The 18,808-nt window shown below is 44.2% G+C and overlaps 1 protein-coding gene across 1 annotated transcript; it reads left to right on the forward strand.

Moving 5' to 3' along the window:
- The first annotated feature begins 94 nt into the window (after positions 1–94).
- GORASP1 (golgi reassembly stacking protein 1) lies at positions 95–12,767 on the forward strand. Its single transcript, XM_019530180.1, has 9 exons — positions 95–219; positions 2,066–2,146; positions 4,550–4,753; positions 5,820–5,906; positions 7,108–7,238; positions 7,810–7,963; positions 8,555–8,699; positions 9,611–9,763; positions 10,647–12,767. The coding sequence occupies exons 1-9, from the start codon at positions 157–159 to the stop codon at positions 10,928–10,930; spliced, it is 1,302 nt and encodes a 433-aa protein (XP_019385725.1). The 5' UTR covers positions 95–156; the 3' UTR covers positions 10,931–12,767.
- Positions 12,768–18,808: the final 6,041 nt, after the last annotated feature.

Below are 18,808 nucleotides of genomic sequence, written 5' to 3' on the forward strand. Positions count from 1 at the left end.
GCTAGGCGCGTCACCATCACGTGGGGGCGTGGAGCCTATCAGGGAGCAGTCAGGCTAGAGCCGCAGTCGGGGTCGGCGCTCGCTCGCTCAGGCCTGCGGTGGTGCAACGCTAGGGGGCGGGGCCGCCGCCGCCGTCGCCGCCACTGCAGCCGCGCCATGGGGCTGAGCTCCAGCTCGGAGCTGCCGGCCGGGGGCAGCGAGGGCTTCCACGTGCACGGGGTAGGGGCACCCCCTCCCCCAAGGTTGAGCAGGGGGCGACGGTTGGTGGCAGTTGTGGGGAAGCCCCCCCCCCCCCTTCCCCAGGCTGAGCAGGGGGCGGCGGTTGGTGACGGTTGGGGGAGCTGCGCCCGTGACAGCCGTGACGCGCTCCGCGGCGCTCGGAGCCGACACACATTGGCGCCGCGCCGCGGGGGCCTGGGAGCGCTGCGCTCTGCCCCCGGCACCGCGGCCCTCGGGCTGGAGCAGGGCCAGGCCTCGCTCCGAGCTGCCAGCCGCGCTGTTTGCTTTAGGGCTGGGTTGGTTTAACGTGGCCGCCCCAGGGTGTGTCGGGTACTTCTCGGTTGTCTTGGCCCTCGGTTTTGCAGTTCAAATGCTTGAGATTTCTTTGGAGCAACGAGCTTATTCTTACAAAATTGGCTATATAAGCTCAGCATTGCGAAGCGGGGTTAGTTACCCTCGTTGCAGAATGCTCACTGAAGTAAATTGCATGAAGTCCCGGGGGCCCTCGGTTTTACAGCTCAAATTCCTGAGATTTCTTTGGAGCAGTGACATTCTCGTTATTCTTCAGAAGAAAGGTGACGCTTTGATTTCTGGGCCTTGATGCCTGATGCCCTCCTGAATTTTAGGAGGCTTTTTGTGAATCTCTAAATGGGACTGGAGAGTTGTTGTTCCTATGAATTTGGTGGAACCCAGGTATAGGGCGGTCGTTTGATCCCTTGCCGACATGTTTGTCTGCTGGCAAGGTGAACGGGGGTGGTCTTCGGCTGTAGGTGCCTCTGTGTCTTGAGGGTGTTTCTGTTTCCTTGTCTGGGCTGCAGGCTGAGAAGTGTCTGGGAAGTAGGGGCATCCTGTGGTGGGATGAAAACTGAGTGGCGGCAGTGTGTTGTGCAAAATTATGGCTGCCATGGGGCGGGGGGTTTAGGCCTGGAATTTGTGAGCGGTTTTATGGCCATGGAAGCTGCTTTTGTCCTCTGGACATACCAGAGTTCAGCGCAGAGCGACAGCAATGATCAGGGGCCTGGGAAGCGTGACTTGTGAGGAAAGGCTGAAAGAGCAGGGGGTTATTTAGTCCGGAGAAGGGAAGACAGGGTGGGATTTGATAGCAGCCTTCTGGTACCTGAAGGGCAGTATGGAGAGGACACAGATGGGTTTGCTCTGTGGCTGGAGGGGACGGGCTTAGGAGCAGTGGCCTCAAGATGCAGCAGAGGAAATGAAGGTTGCAGGTTAGGAGGAACTTTCTGACAAAAAGGGTGATCAGGTGGTAGAACAGTACCCCTAGAGAGGTTGTGGGATCTCCATCCTTAGATGTTTTCAAGAGTAAGTTAGACAGACACTTGCCTGGGATGGTTTAGTTGGGTTGATGCTTCCTTGGTCAGGGGGCTGGATTGGATGAGTTTGTGAATTCCCTTTCAGCCCTACTTTCCTATGATTTGTTCCTAACCTAATAAACTATAAACTACAAGATGTCCAAGACAAAGTGTACAGAGTAATGTTATCCAGTTCTCAAAAGCATCTGGTGTATCTTCAGATTCCTTTCGTTTAATAGTGTGGTATAGAAAAATGCTGCCAGAAAATATCCAAACTTTGTTAGCCACACAGGAGTCATAATTATAGATCCCGCATTCTTTGTTTTGATTTCTGCAATTGATTCAGTAGCCTTCTGTTTAGTGTGACCATTCAAGAAATCCTTCCACAGATGTCTTGTAATGAGTTTAACTCATTTGGTTCAATCCAAATTCTGATACTAGATCTGCAGACCACATCAAGTACTGTTGGTGCATGATGTATGTTAACTATTATAGATTGTTTGTATAGTACTGTAAACTGAAACTGTACAATTTTATAGGTTCAAGAGAACTCTCCAGCTCAGCAGGCCGGGTTGGAGCCTTTCTTTGATTTTATCATCGCAATAGGACACACCAGACTAGTAAGTATTGGAAGAGACTCATCCTTAAAATGTATGTTACATTTTTGTGCCCATGTAGGGTACTGATTTGTCAGTACTGGAGACTGAAGCTCTCCTAATCCCAGTGGCAGCATTGCAAGCATCCTTATTATTTTCTACCAGTGTGCCTGAATCATGACCTGGAGGGCCCACTGTGGAGAAAGATAGAGTTTCCTTTAATCTGTGGCCTTTCTGCTCGGATTGCAAATAGCTTAGATATGTTTATGATGCAAACTGGCAATTGGAGGCTGGCTAAGCACTAACCTCCTTTCTTTCAAATTCCTTAGTTTTTTTCTTGACTAGAAAATTAATCTTAGAATATTCTCAAATGTTGGTGTTTAGCCTCTCAAAGTGTTGTCTCAAGGTATGATCTGTGGCTATCTTGGACCTCATGCATGCCACCTTGGTACATGTTATGGCTGCTCAAAACTTGGTTGCAGCAGGGAAGGAACCCAGGCCTCCCCCTGTTCAAGTGAAGGGTTCCTGTGAAAGGAGACTGTGAAGTCTTTTTGCTTTTGAGAAGGAAACGGATGTTACTCATGCTGAAGGACTTGCCGCTGTCCCTCAGTTGAAGCAGACTTCACTGATACAGGGAAGAAACTGGTAACGATTTGTCTGTACAGCCCCAGGCTGTATCATGCAGATATAGACTCCCTGCTGGCTCTGGAACCAGAAGCATTCAGCAAAGTCTACTAGGCTGCGTATACCAGTAAAGCTGTACTAGTAAAGCTACACTGCATCCAGTTCTGGAGCTGATAGTGGGTATGTCTGTGCCATACAGCAGTACCCTGAGAGTGAAGTTTGTGCCAGGCTGTTTTTATAAAAACCTTATTTTTTTAGAAACTTGTAGGAAAAACTACAGAAAGCAAAACTAGACATGACCCAAGATGTGGTCTGGTTTCTATTAAAATTAGTAGGACCTGGGTCAGGCTGTCAAAAATTTGTACAGCAAAAAGGAAAGCAGTGTTTGGGACCTCCTATACCTCTTTCCTTGTGGTGCTTTTTGACTCCATGCTGGGCTGCCTTGGTGTCTCGCTGGGTTCTTCCAGCTTGTGGTTTTTGGGGTGGAGTTGTGGTGCAGTGTCCTCGGAGACCAAGAAGTCAGTACTACTGTCTTTCTCCCTTGGTGAACTCTGTTAACTGGTCCTGGGTTTTAATCTGAACCTGGACTGGTATTAAAATAATGTTTAGAAAATCTTTCACTGATGACCTGCTTGGTACTTCCACAGTCCCTAGGTCTATGTGGCCTGTTTTCTAGGCCTCATGACTCCCTGGTGGACTAAAGGACTAATCCTTTAGCATTCTTTCCAGCTGTTTTTTCTGCTGTAGGCTAAATATCACTTATTTGCAGGTGGTTGGATCTCAACACTTGTTTAAACTATTTATTTTAACACTTGGATAAACATGAGAGATAATCATTAACAAGCGGGCAGCTGCCATGTCACCAGTCTGAACACTAGATGTAGAGAATGCAATCCATATCTGCATTTCTTATGAAAGAAAAAAACTCTTAGGTGTCATAGGCCAAATTCTTTCTTTTTTTACTCTTTGATCAACACAAAATAAATCCTCACAACTGTGAAGATCTGCCTTGTGCCACTGAGAGGGAAACTAAATTCCTTTGGCCTTCCTTGCTTGCATGAGCCTGGATATCTTGTTGGAAATTGCAATATAATGCAATGAGGGACCAGTCACTCCATTAACTGGATGGAAATAGTGATAGCTATAAGGAACTTTATAACTAAGTTATAACCAGTTACTACTAACTTTTATAAGATACCTGTTTTCAAAGTTGTTGCGTTGCAGGGGAAAGGAAAGGATCAAAGACATCATACAAAGCATGGTGCTCAATCTTCTGGCCCTACAGGCTGGATGAATGGCATGGGCTGAGTTTGCAGGTTTTCACATTGGCCTGGCCCCCTTGTACCAGCATAGGGTCACATAATCTAGCCAGGGGCTCCCCACGGATCTGGAAATTTGGCAGCAGGGGAGTGGCAGTTAATGTTGGCACCATTCATGCCAAATACTGGACCTGTGGGAAGACCCATGGGCTGGGTGACATGGCCTTGCAAGCCATAGGTTGAGCACCACTGATAAATAGCACTGTCTCTTGATATGCATGCATACTCTGAGTCTCCTGTAATTGACTGAAGCTGTTCTGTTCGCATGACAAGAAAGTGAAGATGGAGGAGTGATAGTAATGGGATTGAGCAGTAGTGAATAACCTTGCTCAGGATTAGACTCTGTTACCTTGTACATCTAATGGAAATGGTTTTGTTGTGGGGGGCAGCAGCAAAGCCCCAGGTGTTGCAATGCTGCTTCTCTGAAACCTGATGTTTTTACATGTCTGATTCCATCTAGAAAGGAGTATTTATTTTTCCTTAGAATAAAGAAAACAACATGTTGAAAGACCTGCTGAAAGCGAATGTTGAGAAGGCCGTGAAGCTGGAGGTCTATAATACAAAAATGATGAGAGTGCGTGAGGTGGAGGTGATCCCCAGCAACATGTGGGGAGGGCAAGGGCTTCTCGGAGCCAGCGTGAGGTTCTGCAGTTTCCAAGGAGCCAATGAGCACGTGTGGCATGTTCTGGTGAGCAAAAATAAAGTCTGTGGCTTTTGGTATATATATAATACTCGCTATATAAACTCAGCATCTCAAAGCATAATTAGTTACCCTCCTTGCAAAATTATCAGTGAAGTAAATTGCATGAAGTCATGGGAGCCCTTGGTTTCTCAGTTCAAATTCCTGAGATTTCTTTGGAACAGCAATAGTCTCATTATCCTTCAGAAGAAAGGTGACATTTTGATTTCTGGCCCTTTGTGCCTGATGCCCTTGCAAATTTTTAGGAGCTTTTTCATGAGTCTCTGAATTGGAATGGGAATTTTTGTTTCTCGTGATTTGGTGGGACCCTGTGACCCTAAGAATATTCTTAGGAGAATGAAGCTTTGGTGGTGCTGGAGAGCCTGCTTAGTGGCTTGCTGCTCTTAATACGCAGAGCCTTTCAATGCTACTTTCAGTTCACATTTACTTGCTAAAGTACCAAGACTATTGAAATTGGAGGAAGGGAAGAACAGGAGCTTTTTTAAGTTGCTTCAGCCAGTGGGAGGAGCTCCTTTGGAATTGGGGAATGAAAACCTGGGAAATGAATAGTATCAACACCACCCCTCTTCCAGAATATCTATCACTTTTTTTGTTTTCTAATTTGCATTTTATTAGCATGTGAAGAATTGTTAGCAAAACACAAGCATTCCAATTGAATTGGCTTCTTTAGAATGGCTGAACTTTATTTAAAAACCAGATAAAAGCATGCAGAAAACCTTTATTGTTAAAGTTAAAATCAGTATTAGCTTTGTGGAAAACCAGAAGATTCTGGGAAGTGTCTCTAGCAAAAACTGACTCCTCTTGTGACTGCTTTCTTCTCTTGCTGATGTGTATATTGAGGTTTAGGAAGAGATTGCACTTTGATTTTGTATTGACTTTTTAACTGGTTGAATTTTAATGAACCTTGACAGCCAGGTACTGCTTCTAGATGTATCTTGTTCTGAAAATTCTAATCTATTTAAAGAGAAATCTTCTTCCTTTGTCACTCTTATATTTTTCACTTTCTGCTATTTTACCCAACTGCAAAGGAAAGTGACCTGTAATTGTTTTCCAGGATGTAGAGCCAGCTTCTCCTGCAGCTCTGGCTGGCCTGCTACCCCACACGGACTACATTGTTGGATCAGATCAGATTTTGCAGGAGGTAGGGCATGGTCTTAATCACTGATGTATTTTGTGCATTTAAAACATGGTAAGAGTTGCGGCTGCTTTGAGTAGTAGTGACAGCTCTCTTTATATGACCCCTTTATACTAGATCAGTGGTGCTCAACCTTTCCGTCTGGCAGGCTGGATGGGCAGTGCCTGATCCCTCCATGGACCAGATCTGGCTGATTGACCCAGTGTGGCACCTGAGGCAGGTGCCTGGCCACTCAGAGTGGGGAGGAGGACAGCCCGTAGGCTGTCGCTGATTTTGATTCAGCAGAGATTTGGCCCGCTTTGGTGGCCGAATCTCCAAATCCAAATTGAATCAGGAGACCCATTAATCTCTCCAGATCGAATCAGAAGCCTCTGATTTGATTTGGAGAAATTCGAGGATTCGGACATAGCTTTATAAGTTTGTTCTTTTTTCTCATACTTCAAGGTACCAGGTGACTCATGAATGCTGAGATCGTGGGGCGGATGGAGTGTCCCACGGGAACACTGTCGGGGGGTAGGGGGGTCCCCATCATGCTCAGCTGCAGACCTGGAAGTGGACCAGAAGCACTTAGGGGTGTGTGAAAGGAGTTCCCTGCACTCCTATGGGACACTTCATGCGCCCCACCATCTCAATGTTCATGAGCCATGCCTGGTACCTCGAGGTATGTAGAAGAAACATGTAAAGCTGTGTCTGTGGTAGAATCTCCAATTCTCTGAATTGGAATTGAATCTTTGGATTTGGCCAAATTGAATCAGGACAGTGATCCAAATCACTGTCCCCCCGAATGAGGCTGAATCTGAATCAAATACGGCCTGCTTTGCACACCCCTAACACCTGTGCCCCTGATCTAGCTGTGGTTGCGGGGGGAGCCTGTCCCTGAACCAGTTGCACAGGGGGAGGGGGCATGTCCTAGTATAAGCTATCACTATTGCCTCACTGCCAAACTGCCTGTTCTGTGGGGAGCCATGCAAGGCCAGATTCCAAGGCTTCGGAGGTTGCATTTGGCCTGTGGGCCAGAGGTTTAGCACCCATGTATTAGATTATGAATCTAGTTGCCTTTGAGATCAGATATCTGTGATTTCTTAAAGGGAGGAATTAATAGGAAGTAGTGAGTATGGTCTTTCCCTTTTAAAAATGGCTCTTTGAAGTGGGGAGTTGGTGATAAAATGTTGTGAGAGTTAACTAAGTGTGTTTTGTGTCTTATCAGTCAGAGGATTTTTTCTCCCTAATTGATTCCCATGAAGGGAAGCCACTGAAGCTGATGGTCTACAATACTGAAACAGATTCCTGTCGAGAGGTAGTTGTAACACCCAATGGAGCCTGGGGTGGAGAAGGAAGGTACTGATAAGTTGCATTTTGTAAATAAATTCTTGTTTTTACGTGGCAATTTCAATTTGTTGTTTTTGGCTAAGCCTTTTTCTCCTTAACTCCCATAAACTGCTCTCCTCTAATGTTTAAACAATGGAAAACAATTGAGAAGTGTGAATTTGGCATATCGTGGGTCTAATCCTTTGCCTGTTGAAACCAGTAGCAAAACTCTGACTTAAATAATAGAAGGCTTGGGCTTTATATACCCTGCAGTCATGTCTTGTTTGGAATAGATTTGTGGGAGGCTAAAAGCAGAAAAACACCACTGTAATAAGGATGATGGAAATTAAGATGTTTCCACTTTTGAGTCTTGTTTGTCTAAAGCCAAAGCGCAAAGAAATTCTGGGGCATTGCTGTTGCTTCTGTTTAATAGCAGCTGCCCTACCTGCAGCAGTAATATTGCCTCTGTGCGCTAAGAAGTTTGAAAGTTTTCTGTGCTTTCTATTTCAGCATTCCTAACTGAAACCATTTGTCTAATCAGCTGGAGCAAAAGTGCATGTTTAGTCTCTCCAGGTTCTTTTATTCTGTTCTTCTCATGTAGTTTAGGATGTGGCATTGGATATGGCTATCTGCACAGAATTCCAACACAACCTGCTCTGCCAAAGAAAAAGCAAGAAAGCATACCACCTTCACCCTTGCCCTCAGAAGATGGAGCTCCTGTACCACCTGTACCCTCCATCAATGGCTACATGGAGGTAAGAAGTTTATGCATCTCTTTAGAGTGCTCTGTGAAGTTATATCTGGGCATTTATGAATGTATAACAGGCTAGCTAGTATGGAAGTGAGCTGAGTGAAAGCTGAGTCCAAGGTATAAGGCAATGAGAGAGGGGAAGGTCAGTGAGAGATGAACCCCCAGATGTCTGGGACTACTACAAGTACTCTTTCATTTATAATCGAGGACATGGTTATAATTCCTCTATACCCTAGATTCAGCAAGATTTATGTGTCTTTATCCTATAATTTGGGTTAAGTGCTGCATATGGATCTAACCTTTGAAGACCATTCTTGTATAAGTCTGGGCTCCCTAAGCAGTGTTTCATGCATGGTATATTTTAGCCTGTTTAACTGCTTGATATTGATTCTGTAGTAACCATATGGGATTGAGGTGTGTTAGTCTCTATCTCATCCTGCAGTTGAATCTAAAGAGATGCATCTTGGGGGGAGGGGATCTCAAGCTGACAGCCCTATAACTTTTATATTTGAGAATAGGGGGCAGAGCGTTCATTTATGGGTCTTTTTAGATGTCAAGAAAAAGATGTGTTGTGTTTTCCCCCTGTTGTGTTTAGGCTCCGCTGTTAGCACCTAACACAGAACATGACAACTTTGAAAATATTATGAACTTGGAGCCATCTACAGATGAAGAAATGAGTGGTTTTTCAAGGGAAAGCTCCCTTTCTCCTCCTCCTCCTGTCCAAAGAGTTATGGATCCAGGTAGGATCTTTGTATTAATGCCTATTTTGAATATATACCTCCTTAATTCTCACTTCTCTCTGGACTCCAATCCATCATTATTTAAATATAGAAGACGTTTGATCTCATATTTTTGTTTAAAAATCAAGGGAATCAAAGGTAATAAGCTACAGAGTTGTGATAGGATTGGAGTGGTGGTGTTCCCATGATGGTCTGGGATATATACAAGAGGCAAGGATTTTTAGTGGTATCTCTTATTGGTCCAGCTATATAGTTCAGAGGGCTGTTGGACAACCTTCCAGGCATCAAGTGCCCTTCAGGTCTAAGGTCTGATGCCTGAAAGCTTGTCCAACAGCTCTCCAGATAGCTGGTCCAATAAAAATCCTTGTCCTTGTTCCAGAATGGTGACATTCACATGTTTGATTATCACCTGGATCCAAAGTTCACTGTAATCAGTGGAAACTTTTTTACTGGCTTTGGCTCAGGCCCTTACAAATTGAAGAAGGGTACTTTGCATGACTGATTTTCTGGGACACCGTCTTTGTGCTGCAACCAGAAATGCTGCTGTGAAATGTGTGCTGCCCATGTGGCCCAATTCATCATGCTGCACTCCTCAAAACAAGGTCATGCAGCTGCTTAGTGCCCCATAGTATAGTCTCTGGCTTGCACCTGCTTATGGCTTCTATAAAAATGACTGCTTGACTTTTTGGGGGATTTAGTGCACATAGAGTGGGAGTGAGTAGCTGGGGTATTTATTTGGGTATGGCACAGAGGCAGCAGGAGCAAACCTTGGTGTTCCAGCAACTTTAGCTTGTGCCTTTTTTCCAAGGGAAAATTTCACTGACTAGGAGTCCAGATATGAAATTTTATACCCAGAAAAATACTTATAGCTGAGTTTAAAGCTAAATCCTACCTTGTTCTTACTTGTTTAGGTTTTCTAGATATGTCTGGAACTTCATTTCCTGAACTTATGGACTTAACAAAAATGCCAAATACATCTCCATCTATTCCCTTCAACTTGTCAACAGAAGACTCTTTGTCAGAAAATGAAAGGCTAATGAATAGTGGAACAGCTGCTTATTTTGGTAAGCGTGTATAAAATGGTCAGACTGTTTAGTTCACTTGGTTCCACGCAGGAGACCCTTGTTCTCAAGAAGCAGAGTTATGCTTCTTGAGAACATGTACAATTTATTTATTTTGGGCAGAGACTCTCAATTGCAAAACCTTACAAGAAATGCAACTAAAACCAAAGGAGGGGAAATAAAATGAGCAGGTTGATTTAGCCAAAGGCCTCCAAATCTGATGGGGAAGTGTGGGTTGTAAGTGTGTGGGTTTTGTATTGGGAAACCTTATATTTAGGGTTTCCTAAAAGTGAGGATTCATATTTAAAATGTCTGGGTGTTAAGGTGCAAAAATTTAATATCCAGATCTTGTAACTCTTTATTGCAATGAGACTTTTTTGTTAGATTCCAAGTAGTTGAATAACAGACTGTAGTGAAACTGTATTCTTTTAACACTTCATATCTATGTTTTCTTTCATAAAGATTTTCATTCTTTTGATTCTCTCCCTGTTTCAGAAAAGAACAGATCATGATTTTAGCTTGAAAACAATTTTTCCCCTCTTTCAAAGAGACTGAAACATCAGAAATACAAACCATCCTAAAATGTATATTTCAGGATTTTAAGATTACCCCAGTTCAGAACTGAGCAGTTGGTTCATTTGTTTAATGGATAACAGGCTTGAAATCAGTGAACAAGGAGTCTTTAATTTCTGAAAGAGGGGGTAGAACTTTGCTTAAGTCAGGAGTGTCCAGCCTCGGTGCAGGCAGGGGCCACATCTTGCACTAGTCACAGGCCCAGGGCCACACATACCACTCAGTTAAGGTGTGAGTGTAAGTTTGCATTGCTACTTCCCAGTCTGCCTATTTGATGCATTTTTTTGATTTAGGAATTCTTTTTTTTTCTTAGAACATGTCAAAATGTCAGTCCCTGAAGAATTAGCCACCAGTTTTGATGGTGCAGTTCCACAGTCTGAGATGGACCATTTGATGCCTTCAGTTTCCCCATTACCATCCTTTGTTCTTCCTAATGACATTACTTCAACAACAACACTAAGAACAAATTCCAGTGCTCAAGAAACAGAATTACTTTTGGACAGTGCTGACAGCCCATCAGCCACTAACCTGCTGGACCCTGAGAGCAACGAACAGGCACAGGAACCCAAAGAAGCAGTGACACAAGATGAGCACTAGAAAGGATGCCTCCTTCTGCCATCAGTCTGCCACATGCTGTCCTACTGCAACTCAAACATTTGCTGTTTTATCCCTTGATAATTGCAGCTGTTCTATTTTGTTAGACTATAAGCAGTGCTGTAAAAATATACTGGGAAAGCATAGAGCCCCTTTCCTCCCCCTCCCCCGACAGTACTTGTCCTATTGTTCTTGCTTCTCAGCAGTATGCAATACATTGAACTTCATTTAAATATTATTCAAATCAGAAAATGGAATAATCTGCCAGTGATAGGAAGACTTGCATTTTTCCACTGTCAGTACGTATAATGAAGTTTATGTTTGCTTTTAATTTGTTCTTTCTAATATGTAAAATACTGTAGTTGCCTTTGCTTGAAACAGCTTTTAATTACCACTTTTCCTAGTATCTTTTATAGCATTGGAGAAAATGCTTCTCAGTATTTTGACTTGCTGAAAAATAACTTTTACAATTCAGGCCTGTTCCTTCCAAAAGCATCTTTCCCATTTTTAGACTATCACTACAGATTTTTTTTATCTATGGTTTGTGTGATGAAAAATTTAAAAGAGTTTTTTATTTAGCTTGTTTGGGAACTGGAGGAAAGTTCCTTGCACCTGCCTCTTGGGGATGTGTAGAGATGGACTACCTGGCTGTCACAACATTGTTTTAGCAGGAAATGAAGGGAGTGGCTTAAGTTAAAACTGTAAGCGGTTGTGATCTGGCATTCATTTCACTGTGAGACATGGTGCTGTCTTGCAAAGACTATTTTACTGAAGAAGTTGCAAAGGGAATGTTCTGGTGCATGTTGGACATTGAATTTGATTTCAGCTTGATAAATTAAAAGCGGTAGCTCTAAGGTGCATATGAAATTGATTATGGGATCATTTTTAAATAGAAAATTGATATTCTAATAGACTTTGAAGCAGTGAATGGATTTGTAACTTAACTTTTATTAATCTCTTCTGTTTTTCCCAGCTCCTAACTATTTTTGGTACAAAGCAGTAGGGTAAAGACACTGGAATAAACATTCTGTGCAACAGTCTGCACTGCTTTTATAAAGTTGAGGACTTATTGTTTCTATAAGTCTATGCCTTTTGTATCTGTAAATGTTTGCTTTACCCATGTAACTTGGTTACTATTCAGCCAATTTCATAGCTCAGGTACCATCCTTCTGGGAATTTTTAAACATAATAGACCCAATTCTCTTTTTGTATGGGCATTGATCACAGATGCAATCACTGTTATCACTGTTTTAAAAATAAAGAAAATTGGGTCTAGTTTTGTACATGTAAAATTGAAAATGCAGCCTACTTGAAGCACTGTGCATGGCAAGAAACATGTTTTTTCCATTCAGGGGTACTTTACTGAGACCCAGCATTACTTATCTATCAATCTCCAGAGAAGGATTGGTTTCATTTGGCAGATTGATATCAACACTTAAGATGACTGGGGGTCTGCCTGTCTTGGTGAATAGCTCTTTGGTTCTGGTTGTAGGTGAAGTCATAATACAAGGGCTTAACACTGTCAACTGGTGGAAGTTCTCATGGCATAAAGAATTTCCTGAAACTTCTTTAAATTCTTCTAAAATCTAGGAAGCACAACACCAGTACAGAGTATCTGAGGGCGAAAGGATTTCAGCCACCCTGCTCATGCAGCAAGGTGTATTGTAAGTACTAAGTATAGGGCATTCTGCTTTTGAAATATTTTCAATCTATCTATAACTTCATTATATAATCCTTAAATTGCTTCTCAGAACAGTAGCAAAAAACTATTTTTTCTAGATGTGAATTTACATATGTGATGCTTAACATGGATGAAATAAAAGTCCTGTAACATAAGCTATTGGTCATGCATTTCTGTGTTCAGTTTTGCTGGTTTCAGAGCATGCTCAAAACTTTCCTTCTCCAGGTAAATGATGACTAAGGTAAGGATAGTCTAATTCAAAATTTGAATGTAAAAGCAGCTCAATTTTAAGGAGCATTAAGGACTTAAGCTAGCCTAGTTAGATGTTTGTCACTCTAGCTGTAGCTGCAAGCACCACTTTAGCACTGGCATTCCCCATTCTGGAATTTCTAATCGAAAATTGCAAATAACTTAGTAATAAATCATTCTCTAAGCTGGGGAAAGCATATAAAAGCCTTGCACTAGAATTGGATCTTAAGGTGGGAAACCTTGGATGATTGCTGTAACAGTAAAACTCCTCTCGTCATGATTTTAAGATGCCAGAGCTAAAGGTAAGCTAGGTATGGTTATCATCATGTTTATGAACTCTAGCAGGGGACATTCATTAGATCAGCTAGTTAAGGATATGCAGTTACAGTCTATCCACAATGTCTGGGACTCAGTAAGAACCAAGGAGATGTCAAAATGATGCTTGAACCCAAATTTCTAGCAGAAAGCAACAGCAGGAATTCTAGAAAACGAGTGTTGAAAGACTAGATGATCATAAGGTTATCTAGTCCAACTCTGAGCAGGACCATTCCAGCCAAGGTTTGTCAAGCCAGGTCTTGAATCTCCAAGGATGGAGATTCCACCACCTCTCTGGCAAACCTGTTCTAGTGTTTTACTACACTCTTAGTGAGGTTTTTTCCCCCCAGTATTTAACTTAAACTTTCCTTTCTGCAACTTGAGACCATTGCTCCTTGTTCTGTCATCTGCCCACAATGAGAACAGTGCAGCTCCATCTGCTTTAGAACTACCCGGCAGGTAATTGAAGGCTGCTGTTAAATCCCTGCTGTCCTCTTGTCTTTGCACTAAGTAAACCCAGTTCCCTCAGCCTCTCCTCCTATGTAGGGACCTACTGAACTCGAGGCAGCAGCCAGATGATTTTGTATGTGGCCTGTGGCCTCGGGGTGTGGGTTCTGGCTCTGTTCACTGCTGAGCTGCCCCTCCTCCCATTCCCCGGCCCCCCATGGTCAAAGACTGCAGGGTTTCCCTGCTTGCCAGTAAGTTTGGGGAATTTTTTTGGGTTTGTTCGTTTTTCAAGTGAGCTTGATATAAGTGCAGAGTCCACACTTTTGCAGAGCCCACCTGAAATCAGTTTCTGCACAATTTTTGATAGCAGTTTCAGGTAGGAGTAGGAAGTCCCTGCTCTCCAATTTATCTTTTCTGCAGTGGTCAAACAGAAGGGAAAAATCACTTCTCTTGATCTGCTGGCAACACTCTTACTAACGCAGCCCAATATGCTGTTAGCCTTCTCGGCAACAAGGGCACACTGTTGGCTCATCCAGAGTATTGTCCACTGTCACCCACAGGTCATTTCTGCAGAACTGCAGTTTATCCAGTCAGTTCCCAGACTGTACTGGTGCACAGCATTGTTCCGTCTTAAGTGCAGGACTTCGTACCTGTCCTTGTTGAACATCATGAGGTTTTTTGTTTGGTTTTTTTGGTGCAAACTGCCAATTTGCCTAGGTCCTCCTGTTTGTTGAGCTATTGATTACTGCCCTCTAAGGTTGATGATCCAGCCAGTTTTCTATCCACCTTACATTCATCCACCCTGTACTTCCTTAGCTTGCTTGTGAGAACATTGTGGGAAACCATATCAAAAGCCTTGCTCAAGTCAAAGTGTATTATCCACAAAGCCAGTCATTTCATCATAGGAGGCAATCAGACTGGTGAATCCATGCGGACTGTTCCTAATAACCTTCTCCTAGTGCTTAGAAATGGATTCCTTGAGGACCTGCTCCATGATTTTTCTGGGGACCAAGGTGAGGCCAAGCAGTTTAGTTCTCTGGATCCTCTCCTTCCCTTTGTTAAAGGTGGGCGTTACATTTGCCCTTTTCCAGCCATCAGTGACCTCTCCCAATCACCAGGAGTTTTCAAAGATAATGTCCAGTGGCTCTGCAGTCACATCAGCCAGCCCCTTCCACACTTGGATGCAGCATGTCCAGCTCTGTGGACTTGTACATGTCCAGCTTTTTTAAGTAGTCCCTAACCTGTTCTTTTGTGACTGGCAGCTGTGTTGCCAGATGCAGTAAAGGACCCACAGTTTCCCTGATCCTTTTCTTGTTGCCAACATACTTGTAGAAACTCTTCTTGTTACCTTCAATGTCTAATGCTAGCTGCAACTTCAATTGTGCTTTGGCTTTCCTGATTTAATCCCTGCATGCCTGAGCAATACCCTTAGGCAAATAACTAGGGAGTGTAAGTTGCCACTTCTTGTGAGCTTCCTGTTTGTTTTAGCTCACCGAAGAGTTCCCTGCTAAGCTAAGCTGGTCTTCAGCCATACTTACTAATCTTCTTGCACATTGGGATGGCTTGTTCCTGCACCCTCAGTAAGGCTTCTTTAAAAAATTAAACCAGCTCTCCTAGGCATGTTGTACACAAGAAAATATAGTACATTACAATGGTCCTTGCTACCTGTACACACCACAGGGCTTAATTCTCCTTAAATTAAATAGGTTTATAAAATTTAAACTTGTTTATTTTGGAGCCTCACATCAGTGTTTGCACACAGTAGGTTTTCAAATGAATTAAGCTTGGTCCCTAGCCAGTGCTGCTCCCCTTCTGAGACAACAGGTCTGGTTGGCAGATGGATCCCACTGTTCCCCACAGAAGGGAGTCTCCAACCACCACCACTTGGCACTTCTTGGTGGTGGTGGTCTAGATCCTTCCTGCATTGGGGAGGCCTGGCCTGTCATCCTTTGCCAATGTAATGTGCTCCTCACCCTTTGTTGCTAGGGCTGCATCTCTATTTTTCTATATGAACTGCTGCAGGTGGAGATGAAGATTTCTGCTTGCTGCCAGAGGTCACAAGCTTTCAGCTTCCACTTCCCTGGGAATCTCCATCTTCCTCTTTCTCTAGTGCTGCCTCTAGCAGTCCTTCCTCTGCCGTCCTAGAGATCTCCTCCAGCATGGAATCAATGAAGTTGGCATGGTGGAGGTGGCTTCTGAGTCTCACTACCTCCTTCTGTAGCTCTCTTGCCTGTTCCCTGAGGGACACTGCTAGGAGGCACTGCTTAAATACATGCCAGGCATTCCCCCACCTGGCTATCACTGGAAGGAACCTGCAAACTGCCATCTCCATAGTGCCAAGGACCTGGGTGCAAGCCTTCATCATGAGTGGTCCTGCCTGGTACAAGCAGAGGAAGAGCTGGCACTGGCAGTAGTTGTGGCATTTTGACATCCCCCAACCATTTCTCTTGGTCTCTTAATCTGCTGCCCCTCTCTTCCTGCCCCTCTTTCCAAACAGACCTTCCCAAGCAGACTCCCCTGTAAGCTGGCCTGTTTGTTGCTCCTTGGTCCCAAAACCTTCCCTTTCACCAAGTTTACAGTGAAGGTAAGAGAGTCCAGGCAAACTCCCCAGTGAGCCCCCTCTCACTTTAGACTCTAGTTAAACCAATACTTAAGCCCCTTGCTTAACTCCATTAGCTACTTACACTAATACATGTAGGTTGGCTACTCATAAATGACAGAAAAAGCTCATCTGAAAGACTCCTCCTTCAAAGAGAGGGGCAGCAAACTGGGACACTACTGTTTGCTGCCCCTGGTTGGGGAAGTCTCATTTTATATCCTGGGCCTGGCTCCGCCCCCTTATTAGGGCTTTTATTAGCCACAGGCAGCAATCACTCAGCTGTCCAGAGCACATGCCCAACATGCACTGCCACCAAACAAACACTCAGCAAGGCAAACGCACAGGCGCTGCTGGCTCACTTTCCTTCCCAGAGCAGGTAATCCCTCATTCGACATCCCCGTTACACACAGACTGAGATTGGTTTTTTCAGGCACTGTGCTCTCAGGCATCCTGGGCTCCCTCTACACTAGCAAGTAGCAAGCTAGGGCCCAGTGCTGTCATGGCATGGGGCACCAGTCAGCCAGTTGGTCCTCCCAGCTACAGGAACGCATCAGAAGCCTTGGCTCAGGTGCACCCCTGTGACTGGGAATGTGGGTCAACTGATCAGCACTCCCAGCCTTGGGAGTGCATCAAAATCTTGAAGGGCTCCGTGTGCTCCTGAGGCTAGAAGCAGCCACACAGTCAATTAAAGGTGCAGCAGGAACAAGCCAGAAAGCTGTTGTACATAATTTGCAATAACCACTTTGTGGGTTGTTCCTTATTTTACTGTGTCATTAATTGTTTGACTATATAGCTGGGTTACTACCTAAGGTGTGATTAAACGGTCCTCTGGAACACACAAGTCTTTAATCTATGGCATTAGTTAAAGAGCAGCTTCAAGCAGCATCCATTTGGGAGCTGTGGTACTGTCAAGACAGCTCCTGGTGGCGACTTTGGGACTCTCAGTACTAATGTTCTGGGTGGCAGTATCTGTCCCAATCCTGCCGGTTTCCAGCGTATTTTTTTTCCTGTAGTCAGGGTACCCACCATCTGTGCCGGTATATTTAGAGCACAGAACTGTACACATCCTCAGCCCCAAATTCAGAGTGCTTCACCACTTGAGTACTCTGCATCAACATCAGGACGCAGCAGCCAGCACTCCTGCACACTCCGGATCTCACTGACTCGCACGTATTGGCAGATCCTGAGTGTGTTTTCACTAGCAGAGAAGATCTGAGAACAGGAGTAAACGAGGTGGTACTAAGGGGATTGACTGCCTCTCACAGCTCTCCACCCTGGCCATACTGGATGCCATTAGGATTGTACCCAATTAAGACCTCAACAGCCATTCCTAGACCTAGCTCACCATCTCCTGAAAGCTCCTCAAGACAGCTAATAATCTAGGGTAGTATTGCAGTTCTGTGCAAGGTCTTTGCAGTTGATGGCGCTCTACAGTAATGCCTCCAGCAGCAATACCAGCTTATCCCTTTCCAGGCTCATACTTGCACATTAAAAGGCCAATTTTATGCATTCCCTCCACTCTGGCCTCCTCTCCACTTATATCCTTATATGAATTAGATTTTGTGGGAGCCTTCAAAATTGCTATACCATCTTTCAAGAAAGACAGCCTTTTTAGTGGCAATCCCAATCAGTCTGAATGCAGACAAAGATAAAGTTACTTACCTGCTGTGAGGCCCCTCACACACACTTCCAAAAAGTCTTTACTCTTAGTACTTGTCCAAATCCCACTTTTCCCCAAAGTGATCCAACTCATCTGAACCAGAGGATCCACTTGCCCATTTTCTTTCTTGTATTATGTGACACTACTCAATATTTTTGATGCCTTTGAGGCATTTTTTTCTTACCCTCATACAGTGAAAATAGTCAGGGTCTCACCCAGACTGAACTATATTCCCCCCAAAACTTTTAAAATCAATATGTTAGCAACTATTTAGTTTAGATCCTTGCAAGGCAAGTCGAAACTTAATTGTCTAGAGTAGAAGCAGCATTTGTGACTTCTGGAGATGCTGTCAACTTGGAAGTGCATAGTGCATCTGCCTAGCACCATGACTGAAAGGGACCTAGAGGTAATAACAGACCATGGTATGAACATGAGTGATCAGCACAATGCTGTAGCCAGCAGGACAAACAATGCTCTGGCATGCATCAACCAATGCATCTCAAGCAAAACAAGGAAGTGATTCTTCCACTCTAGTTGGCACTGGTGAGACCGCAGCTGGAGTACTGTGTCCAGTTCTGGGCGCCACGCTTCGACAGGCACGTGGAAAAAGCTTGAGGGAGTCCAGAGAAGGGACACCCAAAGATGAGCCATACGAGGAAAAGCTGAGGCACCTGGGCCTCTTCAGCCTAAAAGAGAGAAGACTGAGAGGGGACTTGGTAGCAGCTTACTGGTACATCAGGGGACTACATCAAGGGCTCAGTGAACAACTGTTCACTAGGGCACCCTTGGGGAAAACCAGGAGTAATGGCCACAAACTCCTGGACGACTGATTCAGGCTTAAAACTAGGAAAAAAAATCTTCAGTTAGGGTGCCCAGACCGTGGAATAAACTCCTTCCAGAGGTGGTGCAATCACCTACCATGGAAATCAA

This window comes from Crocodylus porosus, unplaced genomic scaffold, assembly GCF_001723895.1.
Source record: "Crocodylus porosus isolate Cpor-Errol unplaced genomic scaffold, CroPor_comp1, whole genome shotgun sequence".
NCBI classification, from domain to species: domain Eukaryota; kingdom Metazoa; phylum Chordata; order Crocodylia; family Crocodylidae; genus Crocodylus; species Crocodylus porosus.